Source organism: Leptodactylus fuscus, chromosome 5 (genome assembly GCF_031893055.1).
Source record: "Leptodactylus fuscus isolate aLepFus1 chromosome 5, aLepFus1.hap2, whole genome shotgun sequence".
Taxonomy (NCBI): domain Eukaryota; kingdom Metazoa; phylum Chordata; class Amphibia; order Anura; family Leptodactylidae; genus Leptodactylus; species Leptodactylus fuscus.
Window position 1 is genome coordinate 116,327,983 of NC_134269.1, and position 16,185 is coordinate 116,344,167.

At 40.4% G+C, this 16,185-nt stretch overlaps 1 protein-coding gene across 1 annotated transcript; it reads left to right on the forward strand.

Annotated features, from left to right (window-relative positions):
- Positions 1-115: 115 nt before the first annotated feature.
- ARMC10 (armadillo repeat containing 10) lies at positions 116-8,791 on the forward strand. The gene is made up of 6 exons (XM_075274130.1): positions 116-390; positions 3,427-3,581; positions 4,135-4,269; positions 6,169-6,345; positions 6,451-6,522; positions 8,474-8,791. The coding sequence occupies exons 1-6, from the start codon at positions 210-212 to the stop codon at positions 8,759-8,761; spliced, it is 1,008 nt and encodes a 335-aa protein (XP_075130231.1). The 5' UTR covers positions 116-209; the 3' UTR covers positions 8,762-8,791.
- The last annotated feature ends 7,394 nt before the right edge of the window (positions 8,792-16,185 follow it).

Genomic DNA, 16,185 nt, shown 5'->3' on the forward strand with positions numbered 1-16,185 from the left:
TACGATACAGTACGGTACGAGTGAGCGCGCGCCTGCTGTGTGTGCCTCATCACGAATTGGATTTATCACGTGGTTGGAGGAGGCGGGGAGTTCCGGCCCACAGATGTGACGTCCTCAGGTCACGGGCTCCTAGAAGGTGCAGTGACGTCACGTACAGTCGCGCATGGTCTGGTTTAAACGAGTCAAGTAGTGAGGTCCGAGAACTAACGATGTTACCTGCAGTACGGGGAAGGGTGGCCAGAAGCCTGCTGGCTCTAGCGCTCGGGACCGGAGTGTGCTACTGCATTTACAGAGCGCTGTCTGCTAGAAGGAAGAAACATGGTGGTGCTAGTATACTGGACAAAGTATCGGGGCTGACAGTGCGGACAGATGTCTACGAGAGGAGCCCAGGTGAGGAAATCCCCGGACTGGAGTTATGGCAGAGCCTGACAGTGAGGAGTCACACGCGCCTTCCCTATGCTGTGTAGCTCGCCATAAGAGATAGCTTGGTAGCCGTATTTGTTCTATTCTGGTCTATTGGAGGAAACGGATCCATGAGGGACATGAACGGAGCCCCAAGGACCCGGATGACTATAATGTGGGCTGGATCAGTTTTTTTTTTTTCATTATGATCTTGCTGGACAACATTCACTTCTGCGTTGGAGACGACGTGATGTCCGTTAAAAATCCGGGACAACAACGGTGCTCAAGTCCGCCTTACAGTTCTAGTCTGAAAGAACAGACATCCAATAGATCCCATTATAGTTAACGGGTTCTTCATGTGCCTGCTGAGGTGTAGTCTGAATATCTGATGGATCAGAACAATGGATTGGACCCCGCTAGTGTAAACCTAGCATTGGTAGAGAAAACTGTTTACGTCTTCAAAATAACTTACTAAAGGGACTATGTTTCTAAGGGCTAGTTCACACTGGGTCAAAGGGGCTGATTTTGACAGCGGAATCCACGTCATAATCCGCCCCTTACAATGGTGCTCTATGGAGACCACTAACTTTTTTTTTTTTTTTTTTTGCTATCGGCAACTGCTGATAGCGGGGAAAAAAAAGAAGCGAGCTGCCCTTTCTCAGACGGATTCCGCGGCTTGGCGAGCCGCGGCTTCCGCCTGGCAGTCGCAACCTCTGGCGTCGGCCCATTCATTTGAGCCGACTCCGGGGTGGGAGAAACCGCGACATCGTGGCAGGCGGGTTTTGACCATATTTTGAGTTGGCTCCGCGAGTCAAAATATGGTCAAAATCCGCCCCCCGTGTGAACAAGCCCTTAGGTTAGTTTCGCACCTGTACCTGCTCTCCTTTTGGGATTTCTGTTCCCAAATCTGCCTCCAGGACTTTTCTGTCTGCATATTTTGGGTGAAAAACCAACAGACCCCATTATAGTCTGAGGGTTTCTGAATGTAACCGCGTTTTAAGCAGAGTGGGTTTTAATTTTTCATGTACCGAAGAACAGAAACCCAAACATAGACATGAACTAAGTACAACGTGGCTGGCCATCAATGGGACAGTACATACACTTGTACTGCGAGTGAGCAGTGTAGCCCATGGTATACTCTATTGGTACAGGTGACTTGCAGGAGGCCTATTCTAAGACCCCTTTAAGTCAGCCACTTAGCAACAGTTAGTCCAAAACTAGAAAAATAGCTACAGCCCTCATCCAAAGTGACATACAATTCAAAAATAGGTAAAAAACCTTGTGCACTCACTCTGTCCGTTTGCTGGTTGCTGTGAATCGTGGAACCTCAAGACCGGTGCCAGGAAATCTCTCTCGGCTGAGATGAGGTCAAATGGAAGCAAATTTGAAGAAAATCCAGCACTGCAGTCAGGTATCCGTATAAAATAAAACTTAACTTTTATTGACTTGTAGTTGCTACATTAAAAAATCTGTGTGCAGCAATAGGAGTAGCAGAAGCCTACGCGTTTTGGGATAGACCCTTACTCATGGCATACAGAGCTGTAATATGCTGCAATCTTATATAAAAATAAGAGACACACATAAAATCCAGGCCCCTCCCATCTGCACATAGACAGGAAGTTAATTAATTAAGCAACATCTGTGATACATGCGATAAGATGCAAGTGAAACAGGAACGAAAGCAGACAAAGTTGGCTGATTGTAGTCAAAATAGTTCAAACAGGTTAAGGTAAATAAGTAAATAAATCATAATTTGTAGTGACATAGATAAAATGTGACATGACCAAGAGATGTAACATCTTCATTAATTCATAATGAAGATGTTACATCTCTTGGTCATGTCTCTTGGTTATTTACTTATTTACCTTAACCTGTTTGAACTATTTTGACTACAATCAGCCAACTTTGTCTGCTTTCGTTCCTGTTTCACTTGCATCTTATCGCATGTATCACAGATGTTGCTTAATTAATTAACTTCCTGTCTATGTGCAGATGGGAGGGGCCTGGATTTTATGTGTGTCTCTTTTATTTTTATATAAGATTGCAGCATATTACAGCTCTGTATGCCATGAGTAAGGGTCTATCCCGAAACGCGTAGGCTTCTGCTACTCCTATTGCTGCACACAGATTTTTTAATGTAGCAACTACAAGTCAATAAAAGTTAAGTTTTATTTTATACGGATACCTGACTGCAGTGCTGGATTTTCTTCAAATTTGCTTCCACTTAGCAACAGTTAGTGGGTTACTGCAACTGCCTCCCTGTTGGCTGTTAGAAGCTGTCTTGGTTGTGCGCACAACCGACAGTCTCATGATCATGGGAGACTTTTCCAAATAATTTTTCTGAAAGGAGGCTTCATGGCTGACCTTACCTAGAATCCACATGGTGGAAATGTAAAGGGATTGTCCAGGATAATTTCTAGTTTTTAATTAGGCGTTGGAGGTTTAAAAAAAAACAAACAAAAAAAACCCTGCATACCTTCCTATCCCAGTGCTCTGGTGCCTTCCAGTGCTGTGTGGTCCTGCTGCTCCAGTGTTTCTGTACCCACCACATTAAACTTTGTTTAAAGCGCTGAGGGAAGAACCACGATGCGTTCCCGGTGCAGTTTTTCCCGCAGCGCTTTATTGCTGCGGGATGCTCCGTGGGGCCTTAGCTTTACAAGGTTTTTCAGACCTGATCGCACACAACTCTATTGGGATACTCTTGGAAGCAGCAGGGGTTTAGAAAGGCATAAAGACATTGGTGGAAAGAGATAGTATCTGCTTTCCACACTGGAAGCTGAGCAGAGCTTTGTTTTGTAAGGTCTTAATTGTAAAGGGTAGATGAATTCTTTTCTCCATAGACCTTTCAGTCTTTAGCATTTAGTTACTCACTGTCTTTTATACATTACTATATAAAATTGGTCATATCTATGTTTCGTTGAAGTCTCCTGTTGTCTAAGTGCTGTGGCAAAAAGTGTTGTGTGGTTTTGTTTTTTTTTCCTTTTAATCTTCACTGTGTGAGATTTTATTTTTTCCCTCTGTTAGAGGCCCAATCTGAAAACATCCCTATGTCTGCTAGTAAACTGGAACCACATCATCTAAAATCTCTTCTTCAAATCCTTTCAAGCAGCTCTGATTCTTCCACTCAAGAGCAGATTCTGATCACTCTCTGTAACAGTGCAGCATTTTCTGTAAACCATGTAAGTACCCGCTACCCTTTTGTAAGGGACCTGTATGATATATACCTGTCTTGGGGTGTGTTCAAATAAGTACGGCCCAGGTATCAGTTTGCCTCCAGTGTGGTACACAGGAGCCAGAGAGAAATTGATGCCAGAACAGATCCCATAGCATCTGATGCCAGATCTGAGCCTCAGCTGGATGGAAAAACAGTACCTGTAGTGCCTGATGTTGTCATATCCATCTTCGAGCAGTATCTAGCACTGTAGTCCATGTATGTACAGTAGTGAAGCTGGCAATTGCTGGCTCAAACAGGGGTTGCTTTCATGAGCTTGGCAGCTTCTTCTGTCGGTGCTGTGGCCCAACCCCCCACTTATCCAATAGTGAAGGCACCCTCCTGTGCGCAGTGTTATGCATTTGTTGGCAATACTCACCCTGCATACAGTGATGCGTTCATTGCCAATTTTCCCCATGGAGTGTCGTTCCAAGCTTGTTGGCCAATCCCCTACATTTTATTTCTCTGCATGAAAAATTGCAGTGCATAGTTTCTCATGTGGATTTTTTATTTTGTTTTAGGATATAATTCGGAATTTGAATGGTATTCATATTATTGGCAGCTTCCTTTCACATCCTGACCCAAAAATAAAAGCATGTGCACTGAATGCTTTCAACAACCTGAGTATGAACCTACAAAATCAGGAACAAATACAGGTAAGATTACTTCCTGTAACCTTCTACAAAATGAATTTCTTTCATTATAAGCGACATACACTATGTGATCAAAAGTATCCAGACACCTGGCTGAAAATTACTTTGTGGCGCCCTCATCGGTAATGCTGGAATTCAATATGGTGTTGGCCCACCCTTAGCCTTGATGACAGCTTCCACTCTCGCAGGCATACATTCAATCAGGTGCTGGAAGGTTTCTTGGAGAATGGCAGCCCATTCTTCACGGAGTGCTGCACTGAGGAGAGGTATCGATGTAGGTCGGTGAGGCCTGGCACGAAGTCGGCGTTCCAAGTCAGGACTCTGTGCAGGCCAGTCCATTACAGAGATGTTATTGTCGTGCAACCACTCCGCCACAGGCCGTGCAGTATGAACAGGTGCTCGATCGTGTTGAAAGATGCAATCGCCATCCCCGAATTGCTCTTCAACATTGGGAAGCAAGAAGGTGTTTAAAACATCAATGTAGGCCTGTGCTGTGATAGTGCCACGCAAAACAACAAGGGGTGCAAGCCCCCTCCATGAAAAACACGACCACACCATAACACCACCGCCTCCGAATTTTACTGTTGGCACTACACACGCTGGCAGATGACGTTCACCGGGCATTCGCCATGCCCACACCCTGCCATCAGATCGCCACATTGCGTACTGTGATTCGTCACTCCACACGTTTTTCCACTGTTCAATCATCCAATGTTTACATTCCTCACACCAAGGGAGGCGTCGTTTGGCATTGACCTAAGTAATGTGTGGCACCCAATCACCTGACCACGTTCGAAGTCCGTGAGTTCCGCGGAGCGCCCCATTCTGCTCTCTCACAATGTCTAATGTCTACTGAGGTCACTGATATGGAGTACCTGGCAGTAGGTGGCAACACAATGCACCTAATATGAAAAATGTATGTTTTTGGGGGTGTCTGGATACTTTTGATCACATAGCGTATACCATAGAAAAGATCTGCGGACTATACAGAAGAAAATACTATGCGATAGTTTACAAAGTCCCTTAAATGTATATGTACACTTGAGTCATCTGAAAATTATGAATAAGAAAAGAATGATAAGCCTTGGCTGGACACCTCTGGTAGTGGCTTTCTTCAGAGAACAAAAGTTCATCATGCTAAATACTTCTTTCTTTGGACATGATCTGTTTGGGGAATTTTGGGGAGATATTATCTATGGTCAATCTTACCATTCTACAATGCTGAAATCACAACAGTGGCTATATACTATACTAGTCTACCTATTTTTGTCCTTGGCATGTATTGATCTTGTACAGACAGTCCAGTGGCTCAGAAGTGTAATTGTCCATTTTATATTCTATGTTTAGAATTATTGGCCAGTGCTACATGGTGAACTTGGCAGTGTAGCACCAATAGACTTTACAATGTCTAAAATATTTAGTGACCCCCTTTGGTGTCTGTGCGTCCTCCTGTGTCTCCTTGTCTCTCCCCTCCCTCTTTCTATCTCGATTTTTCTCTTCTCTTACCTGTTTTTGGACTTGTATGTCTGCTAGCACACACGTTAAGATGTTTACATTGCCTGTAATTTGTTTTGTGTGTTTACTTTGTTTTCCTGTGAGAAATTTTAATAAAAAGTGATTATTCCTAAAATATTGAGTGACACTACGTATGTAAAGGAATAGCCGTTTCCCCTATATTCCACTTGTTCTTGATCAACAACATACAGTAGACTGTTGTAATACAGTACCATAGTCCTCTTTGTATAACTTTACTTTTTATAATGTCTTTCCTCTCCATATTATGTTTTGTATTATAGCCACTGACTGGTCTGTATTCAAGCTTTCTCAGTCTGAAGAAAAAAAAATAATCAAACGTTATTTAGTACATGATCCGATACTTCATTTGTTTATTTTGCTGTTTAGGCTTTTATAAAAGTGATATTAAATGAAATCTCAGAGTCTGCATTAAATTCTGAAGTCCAACTGGCTGGCCTGAGGCTGATAACTAACATGTCGGTCACAAATAATTACCATGAAAAGATGGAAGATTATATCCCAAATATTCTCAATTTAATGGAGAGAGGAAATGACACCACCAAGGTACATTTTATTCTTTTATATATAATTTCCATATTCATTCTAAAAATATTTGTGCCCGTTTGAATTATATTTTAGTTTCAGATTTTTTTTTTTTTTCCCCATTAGATACATTTATTAAAGATTCTTGTGAACTTTTCTGCAAATCCTTTGATGACTATGTCTCTCCTTGCTAGTAAGGTACAGTGTTCATTGTTTACAGTATAGTTGTTGGTTGTATACTTTGCAGTTCACTGTATACCCTGGGAATATGTTGGTACTATATAAATATTATCTCCTGATTTCTACATTTCTTAAATGTGCTAATGGACTTTGTCTGAGTAAATTATATTGATGATTTATATTCATGATCTGTATTAAGGATAAGATAATTGGGTCCAACACCCAGGACCCTTACTGTTCTCAGCGATCACTATATGGAGAACAGAGACAGAAGTAGATGGCTCTTTTCTCCATGTAGTGGCCTAATGAATTACTGCAGTTCAGCTCTTATACAAGTGAATGGGAGCTAAACGGCAGTAACTCAGCACAATGACTATATGAAGAATAGATCTGCCTGGGTTGGCAGAACCTGTGTGAGCCTCTGTCCTCAGGTCACCAATGCCCCCTAAGAGCTAGTTCTGAACTAGCCTTTAGGTGGCATTGGTGACATGAGGACTCAGGCTCACACAGGTTCTGCCAACCCAGACAGGACAACCATAGAGAGTATTGTTTATTGCACAAGCAGCCACCATAGTATCCTTGTCCACCATCCAGAGACAGATTGCACATTTGTTCAGGGCCATTTTTAACACCTAAGTGGGCCCACCACCCCATCACTACCACTTATAAATATGTGACCTGCACAAATTCTAATGCTCCCACATAGTGTAATGTCCCTTAGTGGCCTTCGCATAGTATAATGCTTCCCTTGTTGGCCCATATAACATAATGCCCCTCAGTAACCCATCACAGTCAAATGCCTGTGCATTCATCACACTTTACCCTGCCTGGATCTGTAGGCCTAGATAGAACATATGTGGTGAAATGTGTCACAGGATACCATATGGCACTTCTGTTATCTTTACTAGAGGCAGCTCAACCTTCATTATAACTGTGTGATAAGAACTGTCTGTTCTTCAGTATTTGGTGACCAAAGTTTCTGTCTCTGTGGAGCAGCCAGTCATTCGGGAAGTCATAGATTTATACACAATGCTGCACCTCCCTCATCTGTCTACCGCCCAACCCGTACTCTCCATTCACTCAATGACCTAACACTTACATCCTCTATTATCAGAACTTCGCACGCTCGTATACAAGACTTCTCCCAAGTTGCACTACTTCACTGGAATGCTCTACCCCGGACAATCAGAATAACTCCCAATTTCTACAGCTTCAAGCGCAAACTAAAGACATCTTTTCAGACAAGCCTATCACAAGTCCTAATGTAAACCCTTCTGTACCATCATTAGAATCCCCAAAACTTAACCCTCCTCTTCCAGCTCCCACATTACCCCACATGATTTGATGCTATTTCAGGCTAACTTTGTATATCCAAGCACCATCCACATGTTAAAGGACACAACTGGTGATGGCTGATAAAGTTTTATGTTTGTGTAATGACAGTAACCTCTATTACAAAATTGTCAGACCACTGCATAAGCAATGCCGCCCCTGCTACCTCTTGTATCACCCCCTCTACCTCATAGATTGTAAGCTCTTGCGAGCAGGGCCCTCAGTCCCATTGTGTGAAATGACTTTTCTTGTAATGTATCCTTTTGTCTGTATTTGAACCCTACTAATTGTACAGTGCTGCAGAATATGTTGACGCTAAATAAAAATTATTATACATAAGGTACATGTTATAAGGTCGGCATGAGAATCGCATTATCTAGCAGAAGAGAAGGATTCAGATAGAAAGGAATAACTAACTACTACTAATACTGGCTGAATTTTAATAAACTATATACATATATAGGAATAGGTATATAATTTAAAAAAAAAAAATCACTGGTGTGCCTTTATGAATATCGCTTTGTTCATCCATAATATGCAAGGTAAGAATCCTTTTGAGTGTTACAAGAAGATACATGTCAAGCATATGTAAAATTGTATAAGAAGCAATAGTTAACAGTATCTCTTCTCTTTGCAGGCACCACCAGCGCTGATATTTCTCTTTGACAGCAGCATTAATAGGGATATTCTCATAAGAGCACTCACATTTGCAGCAAATCTTTCTGAGAACCTGATCAGAGAACAGCAACATGATGGCCACCAATATTATAAAGATGACTCTCTCTATGCAGTTCTGTTGAAGGATCCATCTGTTCTCCAAAGAAATCTAGGACTACTATTACTTTTACCAGATATTGATATAAAAGAACAAGTCAATAGATGTATAAGAAGTACTGAAAGACTAATCATGAACAAAAAAATATAAGTTACTATATTCCTCAGTAATAAACCTGTTAATCCCAAATTGGTGAGTCTTGGTGTGTAACGACTAATGGCACTAAATATCAGATTAGATGTGTTATGTTCTCAAAGGAATACGTGGGGAAATATGGAGGTTTGGAGGGGGGGGCTAGCAGAACCCATTGACATCAAAGGGAGGCTTTTTTTTTTTTTTTTTCCCATGTGGAAAATTCATCACCAAATTCATCACCAAATTCCTCACCAATTTCCTCCATGTGAGAGGACCCTTACACAGCCAGTGTCTGCTCTGTATGGAGAGAGCTGAGCTCTCTACATATGACGCAGGACATACTATTACACCCTGTGTCACTAATGGGGTTAATGATACAAAAAAAAAAAAAACAACCACACACACACAAAAAGTACACATGGTCACAAATAGTATTTATTTCAAGAGTTTTAGTATCCAAAGTTGTTTTTTTTTTTTTTTGTTTTTTTTTTTACTCAGAACAACTAGATTTTCATTGGTATAACTGATCACACTATGCAAAATATTAATACGTTACCATAGGATCAAAGCTGAAGAAAAAAAACTACCAGGTACGATTTTGGGATATTAATAAAGAATTAAAGGAGTGTTACAGCCCCCATGCTGTTTCCATACGAATGAACTATCCACAGGATAGGTAATCAATGTTTGAGCGAGGGGTGGCGATGCCCACACCCTGCACTGATCAGCTATTTGGCTTGTCTCCGGGTACCAGAAGCAGCTCTTGTATGTAGTTTACAGGTACTGAGCCGCTGCCCTACCTTTTGTATAGGTCATCAGTATGAAAAACACCTAAGTGGGTTCAGAAAACAGATTTAGGCTAAGGCCCCATGTTAGGGGCTGCAGGAAAAAAAAAATAAAGCGGTAAAAACCGCAGCAACACATCACTGTTTTTCCAACAGTCATTTTTATACTTCAGTTGTAGGGAAACTGCCAGCATTTCCGTAGGTATAAATGACATGCTGTGATTTCCAAAGTTGAGGCATGTCTGCAGCGTGTATTTCCCACAGTTTGTGGATGGTCTTTCCTAGAATCCCATCCACTTTGCAGCAACTTTAAAACACAGCAGAAGGAAGGGGTATAAGAGCTTCCTTTTATATCCCCCATTCCTATTAAAACCACTTTAATGAAAACACAGCTTTTCAGCAACATGTGGCCTCAGCCTTGAATCTATTGGCAAATATTAATACTGCATGCATTAAGTACAGACCAAAATATCATAGATAAACTCCAGAGCTGTTAGAACATGTTCAGATGAGTGCGGAAAAAAAATAAAAAAAAATCTAAATTATTTTAGCCACAGAACCGTCCTTAATTGGGGCTATTCTACATATGACAACTATATGAACAAAGTCAAAAGGTTTTCCAGACTGCAGCAAGACTTATGCACAGAGAGACATGCAAAAAATTTTATTGTGTAAATATGCCTCTATTTGTCCTATGACTCTTCCATTGTTTGACATTATAAATAGGAAAAAAAAAAATCAACATCTGAAAACCCCCTATCCAAAAAAAAATAGATAAGCAGTTAGTGGTAAGAATTTAGTTTTTCAATTACTATATAACTTTCTATATTCTCTATCATACATTCAACCATTTTCATTTTTTTTTCCTTTATACATTCTTCTATTACTGGAAGTAGGGGTCTTCCATAGCATACAACCTTTAACATATATACATACACATTTGTCTATATGTACACACTTTCTCTTTTTGGAAAGGCACTTCCAATCTAGAGGAACCCTATATTCTTCCTCTTGTATTCTTTTCGGACATTTTACAGTTTTACCTTAACCGGTTAAGGACCAGGCCCAGAAGTACATTAAGGACCGGGGCCTCTTTTTTTCAAAACTGACATGTCACTTTAAATGGCAATAACTTTGAGACGCTTTAACTTACACAAGTGATTTTGAAACTGTTTTTTCGTAACACATTATACTTCATGTTAGTGGTAAACACTAATCAATATTTTTGTATTTATTTATAAAAAAACTAGCAAATTTGATGGAAATTTGGAAAAAATTGCAATTTTCAAAATGTGAAATTCTCTGCTTTTCAGGCAGATAGTCATACCATCCAAATACATGAATAAATATTATCTCCCATATCTCTGCTTTATATCGGCATCATCTTTTGATCGTCTTTTAATTCATTTTGGATGTTACAAGGCTTACAAGTGTAACAGCGATTTTCCAGATTTACAAGAAAATTCCTCAAACTAATTTTTTAGGGAACACTTCAGTTCTGAAAGGAATTATAAAGGCCTATATAATAGAAACCCCCATAAATCACCCCATTTTCAAAACTACACCCCTCAAATTATTCAAAACAGCATTTGGGATGTTTGTTAACCCTTTAAGCATTTCATAAGAATAAAAATAATATGGAGGTCAAATTTAGACATTTCATTTTTTTTCACTAATACATTCATTTAGACCTAAAATTAACACATTCACAAAGGGTTAAAGGAGAAAATGCATCTCACATTTTGTTATGCAATTTCTCCCGTACACAGAAATACCCCACATGTGGGTGTAAACTGATTTTTGGGCACACGGCAGTGCACGAAAGGGAAGGAGTGACACTGGGTGTTTGAACAGCATATTTTGCTGGAATAATTTTCAGGCACCATGTCACATTTGCAGAGCCCTTAGCGTACCAAAACAATGGAAACCCCCCAAAAGTGACCCCATTTTAGAATCTACACCCCTCACGGAATTCATCAAGGGGTATAGTGAGCATTTAGACCGTACAGTTGTTTCACAGATTTTACTAACATTGGAATGTGTAAAAGAAAAATTACTAAAATGTCACTTTATCCCCAAAGTTTTCATTTTCACAAGGGGTTAAAGGAGTAAAAGCCCCCCAAAGTTTGTTAAACAATTTATCCTGAACACGGCAATACCCCATATGTGGCCATATTCTGCTGTATGGGAACATGGCGGGGCTCAGAATGGAAGGAGCGCTATTTTGCTTTTGGATGGCTGATTTTGCTGGAATAATTTTTAGGTGCCATGTCGCATTTGCAGAGCCCCTAGAGAACCAATACAGTGGAAACCCCCTAAAAGTGACCCCATTTTGGAAACTACACCCCCCACAGAACATATCAAAGGGTAGAGTGAGCATTTTGACCCTACAGCTGTTTCACAGATTTTATTAACATTGGGACATGAAAATGAAAATTTACTTTTTTTCCAACAAACTGTCAATTTAGCCCCAAATTTTTCATTTTCACAAGAGGATAAAGGAAAAAAAGCTCCCTAAAGTTCGTTACACAATTTCTCCTGAACACAGAAATGCCCCATATGTGGCCATAATCTACTGTATGGGAACATGGCGGGGCTCAGAATGGAAAGAGCGCTATTTGGCTTTTGAAGGGCAGATTTTGCTGGAATATTTTTCAGGTGCCATGTCGCATTTGCAGAGCCTCTAAAGTACCAATACAGTGGAAACCCCCTAAAAGTGACCCCATTTTGGAAACTACACCCCTCATAGAATTTATCTAGGGGTTTGGTGAGCATTTTGGCCTCACAGCTGATTCACAGATTTTATTAACAATGGGACGTAAAAATGAAAAATTACTTTTTTTTTTCCAATTAATCGTCCATTTAGCACCATATTTTTAATTTTGCAAGTAGCTGAAGAATTAAAAGCCCCCCAGAGTTTGTTACACAATTTCTTCTTAACACGGCAATACCCCATATGTGGCCATAATCTGCTGTATGGGTATACGGTGGGGCTCAGAATGGAAAGAGCGCTATTTGGCTTTTAGAAAGCAGATGTGGCTGGAATAGTTCTCAGGTGCCATGTCGCATTAGCTGAGCCCCTAAAGTATCAATACAATGGAAACCCCCCATTGTGACCCCATTTTAGAAACTACACAGGTGACAGTAAACTGGAATTCACCAAGAAGTGACCCCATTTTGTAGGGACAATTTTAGGGCCTCTGCAAATGTGACGTGGTGTCCAAAAACAAAGAATATAAATCTGCACTCCAAAAGCACATATCGCTCCTTCACATCTGTGCCCTGCTGGGTACCCAAATAGCGGTGTATGCCCACATGTATGACACTGGTGTACCCCGGATAACGTACTTAATGCCATATGTGGGTATAAATGGCTGTTTGGGCACAGCCGGGCACAGAAGGGAAGGAGCGCTATTTTGGTTTTTGGAGCACAGTTTGGTTTTAGGACACCATGCCACTTTTGCAAAGCCCCTGAATTGCCAATAAAGTGGAATCCGCAGACATGTCACCCCATTTTGGACACTAGCCCACTCATGGGATTTATCAAGTGGTGTAGCGAGCATTTTTCACCCTTGAGTGTTGCATTTATTTAGTTTCCAGAAATGAAATCACAGCTGATAATGAGAAGTTAAAAATGAAAAATTTCCAGAGATTCGCCATTTTAGTGCCCGATATGTTGTGCCCAACTTATGTCAGCAGAGACACTCCAAAAACTGGTAAGCGGGTATCCCGGGCACAACAGCTTTTAGAGCGTTCATCTCTGATACAAGGCGGGCACAACATATTACGCACTGAAATGACGTATTCCTGGAAAAATTGTCATTTTCACCTCTCACAATCAGCTTCGTATTCATTTATGGATAATAAGTTATAGCAACACTTGGGGGTTAAAAATGCTCTCTGTACCCCTGGAGAAATCCTTCAGGGGTGTAGTTTCCAAAATAAGGTCACATATCAGGGGATTCCACTTTACTGGCGTTTCAGCTCTACAAAAGTGTCATGGCATCCAAAAACCAAACCGTCTGTGCTCCAAAAACCCAATAACCCTTCTTCTTCTTTTGCGTCCAGCTGTGCCCTAATATCAGTTTATACCCACATATGACATTACGTCCGATATAACAGGTACACCAGTGTCATACATGTGTCATAAACTGCAGTTTGGGCGCACAGCAGGGCGCAGAAGCGAAGGAGCGCGATGCGGCTTTTGGAGTACAGATTTTGATGTTTGGTATCTGGACGCCATGTCATGTTTGTAGAGCCTGTAAGGTACCAGAAAAGTGGATTCCCCAAAGGAGTGACCCCATTTTGAAAACTGCACCCCTCAAAGAATTTATCAGGGGGTATAGTGAGTATTAGTATCCCAGACGTGACTGCACGGCGGATGGCGAAGAGGGAATATATAAGCTGTGCGGAGAACATTGCAGACACCAAATTCCCTACTATGTCCCAGTAGCTCCTATGATTGGGGGAGTCACTCTGGGGGTCACTTCTGGTGTTTTTTCGCTCATAAGCTGTAAATCTGGGGTGTCCCCTGATATTCGCTCGCACAGCTTATATATTCCCTACCTGCCGCAGCCAGTTGTGTTCTAATAATTTGGCGATTTTGGGGGGGTTTTGCCTTGACATTGCTAGATGCTATATTTTCTTTATTTTTCTGGTGACATGGCCATATAAGGGCTTGTTGTTTGCAGGATGAGATGCATTTTGTAATGACACCATCTTTGGGTGCCTACAACTTACTGATTACATTTTATTAACTCTTTCTTGCTGGATTAAAAAAAAAAAAAAAAAATCAATCCTGCATTGAGTTTTACATTTTAAATTTTTCGCCATGCAGCGTACAGCATAAGTAACATGTGTCCTTTATTCTGCGGGTCGGTACGGTTACGGCGATACCTCATTTATGTTATTTTTTATGCGATACTAAGTCTGCAGAACAAAAACACATATGGGGACATAAATTAATGTTTTTTGCATCGCCATCTTCTGAGAGACGTAACATTTTTATTTTTCGGTTGACAGTGTTGGTTGAGGGCTTATTTTTTGCGGGAAAATGTGCGCTTTTTATTGGCACTGTTGTGGGGTGAATATGACTTTTTGATCACTTTTTATAGCATATTTTGTAGGATGAGATGGCAAAAAATCATTATTTCCGGCGAGTTTTTTCCGTTTTTTTTTTTTCCGACGTTCACCGTGTACATTAAATATTATTTCAGTTTTATTGTACAGGTTGTTACGGACGCGGCGATACCAAATATGCATTGCTTTTTTTTAATTTTTAGTGCTTTTTTTTATATAATTCTTTTTGTATAGAAAAAAGGGATTTTTGGACTTTAGAACTTTATTACTTTTTTCATACACTTTTTTTTTTTTTTTTTTTAACTTTTTTTTTTACTTTTTCATGTGTCCCTTTAGGACACTTGAATCAGTTGATGCTTTGATGAAAGCATCAGCTGATTCAGCACAGTAGCAGACAGGACACGAGCAGGACAATACCATGGCAATGCCATGTGAGAATAATATGATTTACAAACATCCATTTAAAAAACTGCACCATTTGTGTGTTTTACAGAACCATCCCCATGTTTTCTTTTAGAAGGAAGAACAAACTAGTTATTTGTGGTAGTAGGCAAACTTGGGATTCAGTAGTATTTTTATAACACTTGTCTGTGTGATGAACTGGTTTCTTGCCTTTACATTGATTGCAATCAGATATTTTTTTAAGGGCATTGTCCAGGTGGTCGCTCCCATCTCATGCATGGAAAGACATCAAAAGATGGGGGTATTTATCAGCTGTGTCTTTTAAGCTACTTCTGGACCATTTTCCCTGGTTCAGGACCAGATGTGTGTTTTGTTTTTTTCTTCGTACATGTGACTATAACTCCCCCCCCCCTTTAAGTTATTAGCCTTTTTTATTTTTCCAATGAAAAGGATGCAAACGTTATTTTATTATTATTATTTATGTTTATTTAGTACTTTTCAATGGAACCAGAAGAGGTAGAGCCGTATCATGGTAGCTCTCATATCTAAGTACACAGTGACTGGGAAGGCAGGGACAGTAATAAACAGCCCGTGTCTTCCTGATCACTGTGTAGTCAACAATGGGAACTTCATGATGATCCTTGCAGTAGGTCTGGCTGTAATATTTTATACACATATATATCCTTGAAGTGTCAAGAGTGGACTACCCAGACATAAAAAGTCAATGGGAAGTAGATAACCTGTAGATTACTTTAGGGTTTATGATGTAATAGTACTTGCTAAATGTTGCGCACATTAGTTACTTTAGGTGCACTTTTCTTTTTTTTGGTGCGCTGTGTGCCTAATTGTTCCAAAAGAAACTCCACTTTGGCTCCCTTTCAAAATTCAAGAGGGGCTAGTATGGCAGAAAAAAAATAAAGCAAGTGGCTTTATAAAAGGGACCCCACATGTTTAGGCTTTGCACGATTCAAAATGAATATCATGCACAGGTCATAATACTAGATATCCGATGGTTGTCTTAGCAACCAAACAGTCAACATGGAGTTGCGTCACACCACGCTCAATATCAGATCAGATTATACTGTGAAGGAAGTACTTTGACAACCCCTTTAACTTTTCATTACATGGCACAATTACCTTAAAAGGGGTATTCCCATTTTGAGGATCCAATCT

What these genes read in the sequence shown, in the direction of transcription:
- ARMC10 (XM_075274130.1), top strand. Translation starts at nt 210, where the DNA reads ATGTTACCTGCAGTACGGGGAAGGGTGGCCAGAAGCCTGCTGGCTCTA. An exon ending in AAAATCAGGAACAAATACAG is followed by an intron (nt 4,270 to 6,168) that starts GTAAGATTACTT and finishes TTTGCTGTTTAG; the next exon opens with GCTTTTATAAAAGTGATATT. An exon ending in GAGGAAATGACACCACCAAG is followed by an intron (nt 6,346 to 6,450) that starts GTACATTTTATT and finishes TTTCCCCATTAG; the next exon opens with ATACATTTATTAAAGATTCT.